Source organism: Humulus lupulus, chromosome 1 (assembly GCF_963169125.1).
Source record: "Humulus lupulus chromosome 1, drHumLupu1.1, whole genome shotgun sequence".
Taxonomy (NCBI): Eukaryota; Viridiplantae; Streptophyta; class Magnoliopsida; order Rosales; family Cannabaceae; genus Humulus; species Humulus lupulus.
This window is the reverse complement of record NC_084793.1, coordinates 12,206,867-12,223,516: the sequence shown is the minus strand read 5'-3', so window position 1 is coordinate 12,223,516 and position 16,650 is coordinate 12,206,867. Positions and strand designations below refer to the sequence as shown.

The following is a 16,650-nucleotide window of genomic DNA, read 5'->3' as shown; positions in this document are numbered from 1 at the left end:
AGTGGCTTGCTTGTCAGTCACTCATTATGGTTTACCAGAGCCTCAAGTGATATTCACTCATCTGTTTAAGAGCTATAAGCTCTGTGTGGTTATAATAATAATCGGTTGATAATATCTATATGCATTATTGTGTTTTCTTGCTGGGCCTTGGCTCATAGGTGCTATGTGGTGCAGGTAAAGGGAAAGAAAAGCTCACCCAACCTTGAGTGGAGAGCTTAGGTGGTGCTGTGTACATATACGGCCGCTTGACCACCACGACCAAGGAGTTCTCAGAGGAACCAGGGAGATTACCCTATTTTTGCCGCTTTGGTCGGCTGGTTTGTAAATTTGAAACAGTAATGACTATTTTGAGTTGTGAATAACCTGTAAAACGTTTTGATGGGCCCATGAATAGTTTTATGTATTTAATAAAATATATCATTTCCTTTTTATTGGTTTTCCACCTTAGCCTGTTAATAACACTTAGATGCACGTTTTTAATCAAAGGACTCGGGTAGCGAGTCAAATTTCCGGTTCACCGATCACCGTAACTGTTTTGTGGTAACCAGGGCGTTACAGAATCTTTGTATGAAAATCACTTCTTTACATGTATTTATGTTTTTCTATTGTATGCTATTTTGTGCAATAGGGATCATACATATAGACTTATATAAATGAGATCTACGACAAACACTTAAATAGAGTTTCGAGCATTCAAATACAATGTGTGAAGACCAAAAGAAAATGTAAAAGACGTAGAAAATTACAATGGTTCAATAAAACAATGTCCATACGTCCACTTAGTTTGAATTGTGATTAACCATTTCCCAATTTGCAATTCACCTATAGGAAAATAGGTGTCCATTACAATATTTGGTCATTATGTGACTGTTACAAAAAATAATTAAGACAATAACTACATTAGTTACATCGGCTATCTTGTAATTGGAAGCGCCTACATTGATTGCTCTTCAAAACTCGAGTGTGTCTTAAGAGTAATTTAGGCTTCGTATGAAATGTGTGTTGTCTACTTACTAGTGAAGTAGATTGCACGTTTTTGTAATGTAAGACTTGGCAATGCGAGTTCATACCTTCAAGAAAGACGTGTCTGTTATCACATATAATCATTAAAATGACGAGTTACCTTCACATTTTTATAAAAATGGCGAGTTGCTCTACATTTCTCGCATATGTTATCTTAATGAGTTCGTCCTTACTATAATCTTTCTCGGGCAAGATAGCATAATTTAACAACAGCGAGATCCAACTTGCTTGTAGGGCAAAAATACCCTATAACATTTTGTGTGTAAGTATGGTTACAAAGCATGAATGAGTGTTATTTTAATATTTTTTATTTTTTATATTTGGGAAAAAGAAGAAAAACTCTATCATACAAATCCAGGGCTCTAGTAACTAGTAAGTGACTTTTTCTTTCTTTTAATATCAATTGTGTGACAAAGTCAAATGTCAATCAAATGCGAAATTAATAAGAAATGAATTTTTTTTCCTTTTTTTTTATCCAATAATTGTTGATTCAATCTAACTGAACTCTGAACAGTTCAACTTTGGTCACTTCAAACCTAGAGTCATTTACTTTAAGAGTGTTCCAAAAAGAACACAACAAAAAAAAAGTACTTTGCATGCTACACTACACGCCTCGCTAAAATGCACCTACACACATCTAAACACACAAACAAACTATGCGTCGCGTACACGAAATCGAGTGCGCATCTTACTATAGTGCGCACCCCAGGTGTACATTATCTAAATGTATTAATTCCAATTCTAAATCGCTGTTCATCCCGTTTATAATATGTTTTCATTTTTTTTTAAATAAAACAAAATTCTCAATAATTATAATTAAAAGAAAAAGAAAAGCAACACTCTTTGGTTCATGCTCTTTTCGACGAAGAGAGGAGGCTTGCGATTCAGAGTCAGACCAATCAACCACTAGCAGCGTTTGTAAAAATCCCCAAAACCCACGTCAAATTCGAAGAAATCTATCATACCCATCTCTTAAATCTCGACCTCTTTTGGGTTTATCTTCACCTTTCTCATCAATCTACAGGGGTAAAAAAAATATATATGCTTTTCTTAACGCATTTTCTTTGAAATTTCTTGCACGTTATTCTGTTGGGATTTCTGGGCTCTTTCTTATTGTTCTGATATTCGTGTTTTTGGGTTTAATGCAGGTAAACTTAAGGAAATGGACGTAAATTTGTTGTGTGTATTAACATGCAGTGATTGGACACGTGGGTGAGTTTGAAAGAAGAGAAGTAAGCGGTGTCAGAGGAAAGATATTTTTTTTTTCGGTGAAGCGGCCGAAGATGGCGAATCAGGTGGTCAAAGTTAGAAGAGAACCGATTGAGGCATGCATGACCTGCCCGCTCTGCCATAAGCTCTTCAGAGATGCTACTACCATATCTGAATGCCTTCATACGTGTGAGTCTCTCCCTTTCTCTCGTCTGACTCAAATTGGCAGTTTTGTTTAAGCTAATTGGCTCATTGATTCATTAAATTTTGAATCTCATGAGTGTTATCTTGAACTTTTGCGTATTATTCTGATTTGGGTCCTTCTAATTATCTATTTTTCTTATCTGGGTTTCTCTTGGTTTGACTTATCTTTTTTTCCTAATATGGGGCGTGTTGTATTTTCGATATGGGTATTTGCTACTTTTGTATTTGGTGAAATCTCTTTTATTTCTCTTCTGTAGTAGGGAGATTTAGGGAGGCTAATTTTAGTTGGGATACTTGGTGCTAAATATATGGATTGGAACGCTCGACTAATGGAACTGGCGATTAAGTTTAGGCATGTACTTTTACAGTGGCTGACTCCCATGGTTTTAAACACCGTTCGGAACAGCTCGTCAATGAGCTAGCAGCCTTGGGTTTATAGAGTATAGTTTATAGAGTGCTTGTCTGTGTGTGTGTGTTTCTTTTTCATTTATATATGTTGAACGTGTCTGTGGTTATTTTTGTGGAAATAAGAAAATATATCTGGTCAAAGGTGAATATCCTTGTTCAATACCTAAATTCCCGTCTCTTCATCGTAAAAGTTTCCTATTATAGCAGTGGCCTCGTTTACTATTTAAATAGAAGATTTCAATGTATTAATTGCTATTTTGCTTGAAAAAAATGTGACATCTTTGAGAATTCTTTATTTATATTTTGGAACTTCATCCAGTTTGCAGGAAATGTATATATGATAAGATATCCGATGAAGAGTTAGAGTGCTGTCCAATATGCAATATCCATCTTGGTTGTGTTCCATTGGAGAAATTGAGGTTTGGTCTTGCTCCTACTTTTTCTCTCTATGATTGCTCATGATCTTAGGTAATAACCAAAAAAAAACTATTGACTGCAATGGGGGAGAACTTGGTCATTATAAACTGAAGAGTTGGAGCCTGTAGTATCACGCCAATCATAACTAAATAACTAATCCAAATGCTGAATAACTGTGCACCCTTCTGATGCAAAAGAGAAAATAGAGAGCATATGCACTATGTTAAATCACCATCCTAATGAGTGAAATTTGTGTTTTTTTGTTCATGAGATTGTATATTGAGTTAGTGTCTATTGGTTTCTTTATTAGGCCGGATCACAACTTGCAAGATTTAAGAGCCAAAGTTTTCCCTATTAAAGGAAGAAAGGTAAAGGCATCTGAGGTTGTGGCGCCAGTAACACTACCTGTAAGAAGAAAGGAAAGATCACTTTCTTCATTGGTTGTCAGCACTCCAAGAGTTTCAGCTCATGCCACCATGACTGGGAGAAGAACCAAATCTGCCACGAGAAAGGCAGCTGCTTTACGAGGATCTGGTTTTTCCACTGAAAAACCCGTTAAGAGAGAGGACAATTCTGTTGAAAATCATCCAGAAAGCTCAAGTTCACCTGAGACTTCAAATAAGTTCTCTCAGCATACTAGGGAGGTAAAGGAGGGCATCATTCTCCTATGCACATTGTTCATTTTCAATAGACTTTGTAGCCGCTGATGCCGGTTTCTTTGTATGATTTTAAAATACATTTGCTTCTACCTGCTAATATTCTTGACCTGGTGCAGAGCTCTTTTCCTTCTGAGCCTAGTGATCCCCTTCCAGATAAAGAAACTGAGAATGGTGCCAAGCCATGGGAAGGAAAGTTGGACCTGTGGAAACCTTTAACTTGTTTGGTTGAAGTAGCAAACAGGACTAAGTCTGTAAAGTCCAGTTCCCAAGGGTCTGACAACAAAGTAGAACCCACACTAGTTGCTGACAACGAACAACAAGCACGTAGATCAAAAATTAAGGAACACAAACGCAAATCAAAAGTTGAGGATGAAAAGAACACTGATCCTGTCTATTTAGTTTCTGTGAAACCTAAAAAGGTGCGAAGGGTCCGGCGAAAAAGGGAAGCTGCTTTTGGGGAATCAATGATTTCACCGCAAGCTGTGTTGGATGCTGCTACTGCCAAGCATGAAAGAAGAGTTGGTCCAATTTGGTTTTCTCTTATAGCATCTGAAGACCAGTAAGAAAATTTTAATTGTTGATATAATTTACCATATTAATCAGAAGGGCGTAAGCGAGCTCTTTTATCTAATTCAAATTAATGATTCCAGGGAAGGAAGTGCATCTTTGCCTCAAATTCAAGCAAGTTACTTGAGAATCAAGTGAGTATTGTTGATTTACAAGCACTATTGCTATACAAAACTTGCTCAATAAAATCCTCTGGTGCAGTTCAAGTTTATTATTGAAATACAGACTATAAAGTTTCTTAATTTTATAATAGGAGTTGTCCATGAGCTTTTTAGTGAATCTATAGAATTGCGTGTTTTGTTAATGTTTTCAAGCTTTGATGACTGTATTCTTTCTCGGATAGGACTTATTTTTCCATTAAATCTGTTCTCTCTTATTTATACATACGGCCTAGTTTGACCTTCTGACGAGCCTAGGCTAGTAGTCTCTGCGATTTAGACAAGACGTCTTTCATGATCTTCCCATAATGGAAATTTCACGGTACTTTGTTTTGCCCTTGATCAGGGGTGTTATTAATTCCATCTTTAGATAAAATAACTTAAAGATCAATGAGTAGCAATCCCTCCACTCTGCCTCTCTCTAAACTGAGTCTGCCACAGCACTATTTGTATATTACCAATATGGTCTGTAATAGTAATGAATTAAAGCCTCTTTAAGAAATTTCCATCATGTAGTTGTTGTTTGTGACTTCGTGCTGTTGTTTCTGTATGGTGATGTTACATTTTTGGTCGAACTTATAATTGGTCTCATTTCACAAGTCATAAAAACAATAATAATATTCACGATGTTCTGAAAGTTTAGTGCTGTAATTGAGGTCTGATACTCTTTTCCAGGTTCCTAGCTACAAGTTTGCCTGTGAATATCAAATAAAGCACATGTCGTCATCTGGCTATAATTTAATTGCAGTTAGCTATTTATGAAACGATAAGGAGTAGAGGAATTTTTCTGTTATCTAATTTTGAAAATTTACCTGTTATCTGATGTGGTATATATTTGCTATGCAGGGATGGAAATCTACCTGTTTCGTTTGTCCAGAAGTACCTGATGATGAAACTAGATTTAATTAGTGAAGCTGAGGTGAGGCACTGCTTTCTTGAATTTCACAAGAAGATAATATCTAATTGAATATAACACTCAATCTGAAAGATGTTAGAGTTGAATGTTACCTGGATTTATGCTCATGCAGCAGCCTCTCTCGAACAGCTTATATCACAAGTTGACTATATTTGGATTCTGGCTGTTTCAAAACAACTAATTCATGAACAGACTCAGCTGCTTTTTTTCACTCCAGATTGTGACTTTTCATATGGCACTAGAGTTTTAAAACTTTAATAGTCTTTCCTCCCCTAATGCCCTTAATTTCTTATCTATACTTCAAATTGCATACTACTTGAGAAATAAGTCAATCTATTTTGCTGTCTGCCTCTCATTAGAGCTGTTTTATCCTGCTTACTTGCAGGTTGAGATAAAATGCATGGGACAACCAGTGGTCCCCACTTTGCAGCTGTATAATTTAGTTGATCTATGGCTGCAAACATCATCAACATCAGAAAGAATTCAAGCAACCATTGGGTCCTCAGCCAAGGACTTTGTGATGGTGCTGGCATATGCTCGAAAGGCTCCAGAATCTTAATCACCAGTGCATGTTCTGTGATTCGGCTGCTTCAGATTATAAATATTAATGTTTTCAGTTGAAGCATTCTGCGTCAGGGGAATTGGAGGAAAAACCAAACAAACAAACGGAGCAGCTAGCCTAGAAGCGAGCCTGTTGTGGCATGGTACACAATCTTTGCAGCACATCAAGTGCATTGTACTACTGTACTGTTCCCTCCATCTCCCTTCTTAATGATTATTTAACACCATCTAATGAAGTAACACTCGACTGAGGCACTGTTTTCTAGGCGGCGGCGGCAGCATGGCGTGTTAGGAACCATCTTGCTTGTAACAATATGCTCTTCTTGTCATAAAATTATAGTGAGCCCTCTCATCTCTTTCGTTTAAATTATGTTGATGTGTGTCACTAAAACCTGCTGTGAATAATATGGTACATCTGATGTTCTTTCTGATATTATACATGAGTTTCAATTTATTTCTTGAAACCTGAGTGTTTGTCATTTCTTGGCTTTGTTTTGTGAGAGAATGCCTACCCAGAAAGTGAAATTGAAAGATGGTGACAGAAACCTACAAAAACAGCTTGCTGTCGCATTAGAAAAAAAAAAGAGAGAGAGACAAAATCAATGGCACTCAAAATTTTCCTTCTAAAACAAAAAGCATAGCTTTATCGTGTAGTTTAAAGATAAGCATGTGGATTTATAAATTATCAGCAAAAGAAACTTATTAATGGTGTGATTTTTCCAAGCTTGAGAAGTACTGGTGATTATTGTTAAGCTAATTACTTTGTTAATAATATTGTTTACGCCATGGATCAAAATGAAGTACTTTACACGTCCAAAACTGAAGTGTTTTAAAGGGTCTTCGGACAAGCACTGCTGCTGAAACTGATTGGTACTGACTTATAAGTCTTCGTTTGGCTATTGCTTATACTTTTCGAAATATTTAGATATTAATAAAAAAGATATTTTATGAGTAAATTAAAAATAATGAATATTATTCTAATTTAGAAAATAGTTTCTCAAAAATCGTTTTAGGAGAAGTTAGAGCTTGTGCTTTTAACTTTTTGCTTTTGTAAAATCTCAGTAATTTCTCTAAGAATAGCTTATCAGGGCAATAAATAAGTATTTTTTATTATTAAATCAAAACAGCTGTTACAAGAGAAAGTCTTGGCATTTTCTAACTTCTCAAAGTGACTTATAAATTAAAACATAATTTTACTTTTCCCCTGAACACCTCTAAAATGATTTTTTCTTTTTGAAGGGATTATACTTTTTTGGACCATGTGTTTTATTTCATTAATTGTTTGGATTCTGTGTTTTGATAATTTATTTTTTGGACCCTATGTTTTGTAAAATGGTGAAAATAGAACCCTAAAATCAATTTTGATAAAGAAAAAATTAAATATAACAACACAGTTTTTAAGTAGAATGATTTTATTTTTATTATGAATTGTTAATTTGGTAAATTATTTGTGATTTTAGTTGAGAAATTATTGACCAAAACCGTGTTTAGAATTGTATTTTAATCATTTTATAAAATATAAGGTTCAAAAAGTAATTTGTCAAAACATAATATCTAATAAAATAATAAGACAAAACGCAGATTCAAGTATAAACATTCTTTTAATACAGAAGCTAAAAATCTAGGTGGAATGGACCATGACATCAATAATTCTGGATTTTTTTTTTCTTTTTCTAATTTTCTTCTCACCTTTCTCTTTTAATCAAGTATAAGAGACTTTTGTTCTCAATGGCCCAGCTTAAAAGAGCTGCTGCATTATTTTGCATCAGTATGAGCCTCAAAACATGCTTTGCTTTTAGGCTCCCAATTTAACCACTAATTCAAACTAAACTTAGTAACAATGATTATCACAATCACCACCTCACAAATCAAATATACCATTTTCAATAGTACCCAACATATTTAAACACTAATCAATAAGAAAACAACCTTAATTTTAATCAAATTCAGATACACACTAATTGTCTTTGACCAATTACTATAATAACTTGATATATTGCACTAATTAAAATTCAATTTCAGAAAACCTATATAGACTGAAAAAAAATTGTCATTTCCCACTAGTACATCTACAAAGATATTGGGGAAAGACAAAAAAAAAAAAAAAAAAAAAACAAGATTACAAGCAAAACAATTCTCAAGTTTCTTCTTCCTTTTTCTAAAATCTGAAATTGAAGCTTCAAAATTTATGAATCGCTACAACCCTAATTACTCAAGATTCTTCAAAGTCTTGGCAATACCAGGAATTTGGGGGCCGAAAACGACTAAACCCCAGTACGCGGTGGACTCCCAACGACCGAAAGCAACTCACCCTCGGCGGCTTCTTGCTCGTCGGAGTGCAGATATTCGATGCCTCTAAAGGCGGAATGTAATCCAATGAGCACGGCGCCAATCAAGACCGAGATCAACTCGTTAAGGTATACACTGGTGAAGACCAGGGCTACTATAGTGACAACGCCGAGAAGGACCAAGACGATGCGGTCATCGATCGTCTTGTTGAAAACGACAATTGGGCCGTGTCGGAAGAAGTAGAGGGCTATCCAGGCGAAAGCGACCCAGAAAACGGTGAAAGAAAACGGGTGCCAGAGGAGGTTGAGGTTGAGGATCACCAGTACAGCCGTGGCGTAATTGACGCGGAAGTACTTGAGGTTGCGGTTGATGCGGGTTGCGGCTTCGCCGAAGGTGTGAGGGCAGGTAAGGGCGGAAATGGGTTGGACGAGCTCCCGCCATGGGGGGCGCGTGGCGTATGTGGGTGCGGAGCGTGAGAAGCCTTGGGGGCTCGTGGGGTAGTAATTTGACGGTGGAGATGAAGACATTGATGGTAGAGTGTTCTGGAGATGGATCTGTTATGCGATCCGAAGCTTGAAGATGACGAATCAGAGTTTGGTTTGGTATCCTGAGCCTGATTAACAGCATAATTAAATTTGATTTTATCATTTCAAAAACATAAATGTGGTGGATCCCATAATAATACTTGACTGGTTCTTCATTTTCAAAAAGTTAATCCAAATTTATATCCTAATTTTACACTACAAGATTGAAAACGATTTTTTCACCTTTTCTCTCATTCCAAATATTACATCCCAAAACTTCTTCTCTATATCGTGTTCTCTACGTTCTCTTGATCAGACTTCACATAACAATAAAATAATGTTCATGCGATTGTCGGTCTACCACCTCCAATACCACTCTTCTTCGTCTACGATACCAGCTTAGGATTCTAGATCACTACCAGGATAGGATGTCTGACAATGAACGACATGAAGACCATGCCGATTGCCGAATATCTCTGCCATTCTCTCAATCTGCCTTTTAGGTACCAATACTCTTTAATTTATAATATAAGTCCTTTAAATTATAGTGTTTGATGATTTTCTCTCTAGGTTATCAACGTTTTCTTATATCTTTCTTGAAAATGTTTCAATTTGTTGTTTATTTGTGTTATTAGTCGTTGCTTTCTTGATCTGGGTATTTTGATTTTTCTTTAACGGTTAAGGTATCAGACTTTTTGTTTTTTATTCCTTGCTATAGTCGAGATTTGTATATAAATTTTTTCAGATCCTAGGAAATTCTTTACTATAAGTCATCCCCATTAGTAATAATTAAAGATTCAAATACACATTCACTACTGTTATTATATTTTAAACAAATATGTTTTTGTGATTAGTTGGTACTTCTGTAGTCAAAATACTAGAAAATAAAACCAAAATGTAGTGCCCAATTTGACTCATCATTTATGTGCTATGAATTTTACAAGAATGTTCCGTATAATTTGCTTAAAAACTTATTAAACTGTGAGCTAAATTAAGTATATAAGTCCAAAAGAGAAAAAAATGGCATGAAAACTGTAGGAGAAAGAAATAAAACACATAAAAGAGATATATAATGTATATATTTATATATATATATATATATATATATAAAAGTAACATCCCATCAGAACTTTGTTCGAGCATCATATATTAATTCTAGTTATTGTGATACATCATGTTTGGGATGATAAAGAAGCACAACATTGTTTAAGGAAGAAGCAGTGCATTGTTTTTAAGCATAGTTCTTTGAATCTGAAATATATATATATATAAAAGTAGTTATGATTAAAGAAGTTATGAAGCAGAAGAGATTATAACTTATGGCTATCTCTGCTATTACTCATAAGATTTGTTTCAGTATTGAATCTCTTTATAATTATTAATAATCATATATTTATCATATCGGATGATGCTTTTTGTGTATATGATTTTGGTGTCATTTCTAAGTTCTTATGGTGCTGAATCCAATATAACAATCTTATAAGTAGTTTATGATTAGAGTAAACAGAATGAATCGAAGAAATTCTTTTGTAGGAAATTGATATTTCCTTTCATGGTGTTTTAAATATTTTTTTTTTACACAGTTTGATCATTTTAAGTTAGGATATTATCATAGTTTTATGGAAACTATGAACTTTTTGAATTTGTAGACTAATTACTAGCTTCATATGGTGATTATTACTAACATTATGGAACTTGAATTTACATATATGATGATTAGAAAAGAATTTTGTAGTGATTATTTATATGATGTTTTTTCATTTCTCTGTATTTTTTAAGTCTTAATCAATAGCCTTTGCTCTATGTTTTGGGATGTAAAGGCTTAAGTGAGTGGCCTAATACATACTCACCAAACCAAAATGTAACTTTACTCAAACAAGGAGCCAATTTTTTACCACTGTGGCCTCGTCAACAAAGAGAGAGTGTATGGTATCTTATCAGCTATGCAGCCACCTTAGTGTTTTGTACCCTATTTTTCTCTTAGTTTTAATTTGTTATTATAAAGAAAAATCACCTGTTGTTTTTACTTGATTACTTTAGAGTATATTTTCCATGTGTACTTTGTTTCTCTTTGCATAATCCATATGCTGGAAGTTGTAGAACTAAATTGATTGAAGTCAATTGTATGAATTCTATTTCATCAGTTAAAGCATGTATTCTTTGTTATCTTTTTCTTCATCCTTTTTAGAATCAATTGGTGAATTTAATAATTTAATTCGTGTAACCAATTCAATATACTTGCAGGACTTGAGATTCATTTGTATATTTTCAATTGAAATTATTTTGTTATTTTTTTTCAAGATATGGGTTTTGTATATTGAATTGGACTCAGTTTGGGTCTTGTGGTGAATCTTGCAAGGATGAAAAAAGGTATTTAATAAAATGCAAAATAGGTATTTAATAAAATATCTCATAGTGACATGAATTTATAATGTACACCACCTCAAAAATGAAAAAAGAAAATTATAATGTACATAAAATATTTTAATCAATGTATTATAATGTACATAATTTATTATGAATTTAATTAATATTCTAAATTTGAAATCTATTTAACTAAATTTATCATTAAAATTTAATATTAACATTTGTTAAAAAAATATTGAATTAAAATTGTTTTTAAATTCAATTTTACCAATCATATATTCTGATTTTGTTATATTTTCATATTTAATTTTTTAAAACTCAAAAACAGTTTACAGCCAATGAATCAATCATATTTTCAAAAATACATTTTCGACCACTAAATTCATATTTTTATTTCAGAATTATACTTTTTAAAAATACAGTTTTCAAATTATGAACCAATCCGACCAAGATTTCGAGAGAGAGACTTGTAATGAGTTCGAGTCTTTATGAATGACTTGTAATCAATATGACATCGTTTTGTTGCCGTGTTCTTTCCGAGTGTTTTGGAAGGTCGGCAATGATGTTTACTGTTTAATATGATTGTTGTCATAAAATTATTTGATAAGATAGTGATAAAAAGTAGATTAATGATGCTTGCAAGAGAAATATGCTCAAAAACATTATAGAGGGTAACTTAATAATATTTTCAACCAATCACATTTTGATTAATATGAAACTTATAGTTTTAAAAAGTATTATCATTACATAAGAACAAAAAACTAATACCAGGCAGAGTTTTCACTCTTACATAACGTGAGGCGTAAACTAGCAATACAGTAGTATTGGGTCAGATCACAATCTCTGGCAAGCAATTCAATGTTTTATTCGATTCAAGGGCAACACATTCCTTTGTCTTTATGAATATTATTAATAGCTTAGATAAGCTATGCTTTTTAGAGATAAGTTTGTCACGGAATTACCCTCGGGGTAAAGAATGCTATCTATCTAGTAGAGAGGTGCGTAGCGTTGTAGTTAGAATCAAAGAAAGAGAATTACCAATAGATTTGATTGAGTTAGACCTTAAGGACTATAATATAAGGAATGGATTTGTTAGCAAAATATGGGGTAACAAGACGGTCAATTTTCAAACAGAAGATGGCGAGAAGTTCACTTACAGAGGAGTAATTTCTAAAACTCGTATACGATAGTCTCAGCTCTCAAAGCTCAACGTTTAATTGGTAGCGGTTGTCAGGCGTTTCTAGCCAGCATAGTAGACAAGTCACGAGAGGTGCATCTCGAACCAAAGAATGTGCACATAGTATGCGAATTTCCCGAGGTATTTCCAGAAGATCTACCGGGATTATCTCTGAGTAGGGAGATCGAGTTCGAAATAGAGTTGGCACCAGAAACGACACCAATATCAAAAAATCCATATAGGATGGTGCCGATGGAGCTTAAGGAATTAAAGATTTCCTTAAAGATACAAATGCAAGAGCTTTTAAATAAGGGTTTCATTAGACCAAGCTTGTCGCCTTGGGCTGTGCCAGTGCTTTTTGTCAAGAAGAATTAAAACTCTTGGAGTGCCTTGGTTGTCAGCACTCCAAGTGTTTCAGCTCATGCCACCATGATTGGGAGAAGAACCAAATCTGCCACGAGAAAGGCAGTTGCGTTACGAGGATCTGGTTTTCCACTGAAAACCTCGTTAAGAGAGGACGATTCTGTTGAAAATCATCCAGAAAGCTCAAGTTCACCTGAGACTTCAAATAAGTTCTCTCAACATACTAGGCAGGTAAAGGAGGGCATCATTCTCCTATCCACATTTTTCATTTTCAATGGACTTTGTAGCTGCTGATACCGTTTTCTTTGTATGATTTTAAAATACATTTGCTTCTACCTGCTAATATTCTTGACCTGGTGCAGAGCTCTTTTCCTTCTGAGCCTAGTGATTTCCTTCCAGATAAAGAAACTGAGAATGGTGCCAAGCCATGGGAAGGAAAGTTGTACCTGTGGAAACCTTTAACTTGTTTGGTTGAAGTAGCAAAAAGGACTAAGTCTGTAAAGTCCAGTTCCCAAGGGTCTGACAACAAAGTAGAACCCACACTAGTTGCTGACAACGAACAACAAGCACGTAGATCAAAAATTAAGGAACACAAACGCAAATCAAACGTTGAGGATGAAGAGAACACTGATCCTGTCTATTTAGTATCTATGAAACCTAAAAAGGTGCGAAGGGTCCGGCGAATAAGGGAAGCTGCTTTTGGGGAATCAATGACTTCACCGCAAGCTGTGTTGGATGCTGCTAGTGCCAAGCATGAAAGAAGAGTTGGTCCAATTTGGTTTTCTCTTATAGCATCTGAAGACCAGTAAGAAAATTTTAATTGTTGATATAATTTACCATATTAAGAGAAAACCAGGGGTATTATTAATTCCATCTTTAGATAAAATAACTGAAAGATCAATGAGTAGCAATCCCTCCACTCTGCCTCTCTCTAAACTGAGTCTTCCACAGCACTATTGGTATATTACCAATATGGTCTGTAATAGTAATGAATTAAAGCCTCTTTAAGAAATTTCCATCATGTAGTTGTTGTTTGTGACTTCGTGCTGTTGTTTCTGTATGGTGATGTTACATTTTTGGTCGAACTTATAATTGGTATCATTTCACGAGTCATAAAAACAATAATAATATTCACGATGTTCTGAAAGTTTAGTGCTGTAATTGAGGTCTGATACTCTTTTCCAGGTTCCTAGCTACAAGTTTGCCTGTGAATATCAAATAAAGCACGTGTCATCTGGCTATAATTTAATTGCAGTTAGCTATTTATGAAACGATAAGGAGTAAAGAGGAATTTTTTTGTTATCTAATTTTGAAAATTTACCTGTTATCTGATGGGATATATATTTGCTGCGCAGGGATGGAAATCTACCTGTTTCGTTTGTCCAGAAGTACCTGATGATGAAACTAGATTTAATTAGTGAAGCTGAGGTGAGGCACTGCTTTCTTGAATTTCACAAGAAGATAATATCTAATTGAATATAACACTCAATCTGAAAGATGTTAGAGTTGAATGTTACCTGGATTTATGCTCATGCAGCAGCCTCTCTCGAACAGCTTATATCACAAGTTGACTATATTTGGATTCTGGCTGTTTCAAAACAACTAATTCATGAACAGACTCAGCTGCTTTTTTTCACTCCAGATTGTGACTTTTCATATGGCACTAGAGTTTTAAAACTTTAATAGTCTTTCCTCCCCTAATGCCCTTAATTTCTTATCTATACTTCAAATTGCATACTACTTGAGAAATAAGTCAATCTATTTTGCTGTCTGCCTCTCATTAGAGCTGTTTTATCCTGCTTACTTGCAGGTTGAGATAAAATGCATGGGACAACCAGTGGTCCCCACTTTGCAGCTGTATAATTTAGTTGATCTATGGCTGCAAACATCATCAACATCAGAAAGAATTCAAGCAACCATTGGGTCCTCAGCCAAGGACTTTGTGATGGTGCTGGCATATGCTCGAAAGGCTCCAGAATCTTAATCACCAGTGCATGTTCTGTGATTCGGCTGCTTCAGATTATAAATATTAATGTTTTCAGTTGAAGCATTCTGCGTCAGGGGAATTGGAGGAAAAACCAAACAAACAAACGGAGCAGCTAGCCTAGAAGCGAGCCTGTTGTGGCATGGTACACAATCTTTGCAGCACATCAAGTGCATTGTACTACTGTACTGTTCCCTCCATCTCCCTTCTTAATGATTATTTAACACCATCTAATGAAGTAACACTCGACTGAGGCACTGTTTTCTAGGCGGCGGCGGCAGCATGGCGTGTTAGGAACCATCTTGCTTGTAACAATATGCTCTTCTTGTCATAAAATTATAGTGAGCCCTCTCATCTCTTTCGTTTAAATTATGTTGATGTGTGTCACTAAAACCTGCTGTGAATAATATGGTACATCTGATGTTCTTTCTGATATTATACATGAGTTTCAATTTATTTCTTGAAACCTGAGTGTTTGTCATTTCTTGGCTTTGTTTTGTGAGAGAATGCCTACCCAGAAAGTGAAATTGAAAGATGGTGACAGAAACCTACAAAAACAGCTTGCTGTCGCATTAGAAAAAAAAAAGAGAGAGAGACAAAATCAATGGCACTCAAAATTTTCCTTCTAAAACAAAAAGCATAGCTTTATCGTGTAGTTTAAAGATAAGCATGTGGATTTATAAATTATCAGCAAAAGAAACTTATTAATGGTGTGATTTTTCCAAGCTTGAGAAGTACTGGTGATTATTGTTAAGCTAATTACTTTGTTAATAATATTGTTTACGCCATGGATCAAAATGAAGTACTTTACACGTCCAAAACTGAAGTGTTTTAAAGGGTCTTCGGACAAGCACTGCTGCTGAAACTGATTGGTACTGACTTATAAGTCTTCGTTTTTCTATTGCTTATACTTTTCAAAATATTTAGATATTAATAAAAAAGATATTTTATGAGTAAATTAAAAATTATGAATATTATTCTAATTTAGAAAATAGTTTCTCAAAAATCGTTTTAGGAGAAGTTAGAGCTTGTGCTTTTAACTTTTTGCTTTTGTAAAATCTCACTAATTTCTCTAAGAATAGCTTTTCAGGGCAATAAATAAGTATTTTTTATTATTAAATCAAAACAGCTGTTACAAGAGAAAGTCTTAGCATTTTCTAACTTCTCACAAAGTGACTTTTAAATTAAAACATAATTTTATTTTTCCCCTAAACATCTCCAAAATGATTTTTTTTTTTGGAAGGGTTTATACTTTTTTGATCCTGTATCTGTCTTGTTATTTGTTTGGATCTTGTTTTGACAAATTACTTTTTGGACCCTATATTTTGTAAAATAGTTAAAATAGAACCTTAAACTCAATTTTAATAAATAAAAAATTGAATATAACAACTCTGTTTTTAAGCAGAATGATTTTATTTTTGTTATGAATTGTTAATTTGGTAAATTATTTATGATTTTAGTTGAAAAGTTATTGATCAAAATCGTATTTAGGGTTCTATTTTAACAATTTTACAAAACATAAGTCTAAAAAATAATTTGTCAAAACAAATAATTTGTCAAAATACATTGTCGAAAACAAATAATTAGATAAAACATTGGTGAAAAAGTATAAACTATTTTTTTAATACAAAAGCTAAAATTCTAGGTGGAATGGGCCATGACATCAATAATTCTGGACTTGTTTTTTTTCTTTTTCTAATTTTCTTTCCACTTTTCTCTTTTAGTCAATGTCTAAGAGACTTTTGTTGTCAATGGCCCAGCTTAAAAGAGCTGCTGCATTATTTTGCATCAGTATCAGCCTCAAGTCTCAATATGGATAGTGTG

At 34.2% G+C, this 16,650-nt stretch overlaps 3 protein-coding genes across 3 annotated transcripts; 2 read left to right on the top strand and 1 right to left on the bottom strand.

The window, feature by feature from the left end:
* Nucleotides 1-1,817: 1,817 nt before the first annotated feature.
* Nucleotides 1,818-6,586, top strand: LOC133785588 (E3 ubiquitin protein ligase DRIP2-like). Its single transcript, XM_062224809.1, has 8 exons — nt 1,818-2,049; nt 2,172-2,421; nt 3,164-3,263; nt 3,572-3,905; nt 4,037-4,479; nt 4,571-4,621; nt 5,492-5,564; nt 5,947-6,586. The coding sequence occupies exons 2-8, from the start codon at nt 2,307-2,309 to the stop codon at nt 6,118-6,120; spliced, it is 1,290 nt and encodes a 429-aa protein (XP_062080793.1). The 5' UTR covers nt 1,818-2,049; nt 2,172-2,306; the 3' UTR covers nt 6,121-6,586.
* Nucleotides 6,587-8,023: 1,437 nt separating this feature from the next.
* LOC133785592 (PRA1 family protein E-like) lies at nt 8,024-9,022 on the bottom strand. Its single transcript, XM_062224811.1, has one exon. It carries the CDS (start codon nt 8,936-8,938, stop codon nt 8,387-8,389), a length of 552 nt encoding a protein of 183 aa, XP_062080795.1. The 5' UTR covers nt 8,939-9,022; the 3' UTR covers nt 8,024-8,386.
* A 3,417-nt stretch (nt 9,023-12,439) lies between these two features.
* On the top strand, nt 12,440-15,292 carry LOC133780592 (E3 ubiquitin protein ligase DRIP2-like). The gene is made up of 5 exons (XM_062220252.1): nt 12,440-12,465; nt 12,866-13,073; nt 13,205-13,647; nt 14,198-14,270; nt 14,653-15,292. The coding sequence occupies exons 1-5, from the start codon at nt 12,440-12,442 to the stop codon at nt 14,824-14,826; spliced, it is 924 nt and encodes a 307-aa protein (XP_062076236.1). The 3' UTR covers nt 14,827-15,292.
* The last annotated feature ends 1,358 nt before the right edge of the window (nt 15,293-16,650 follow it).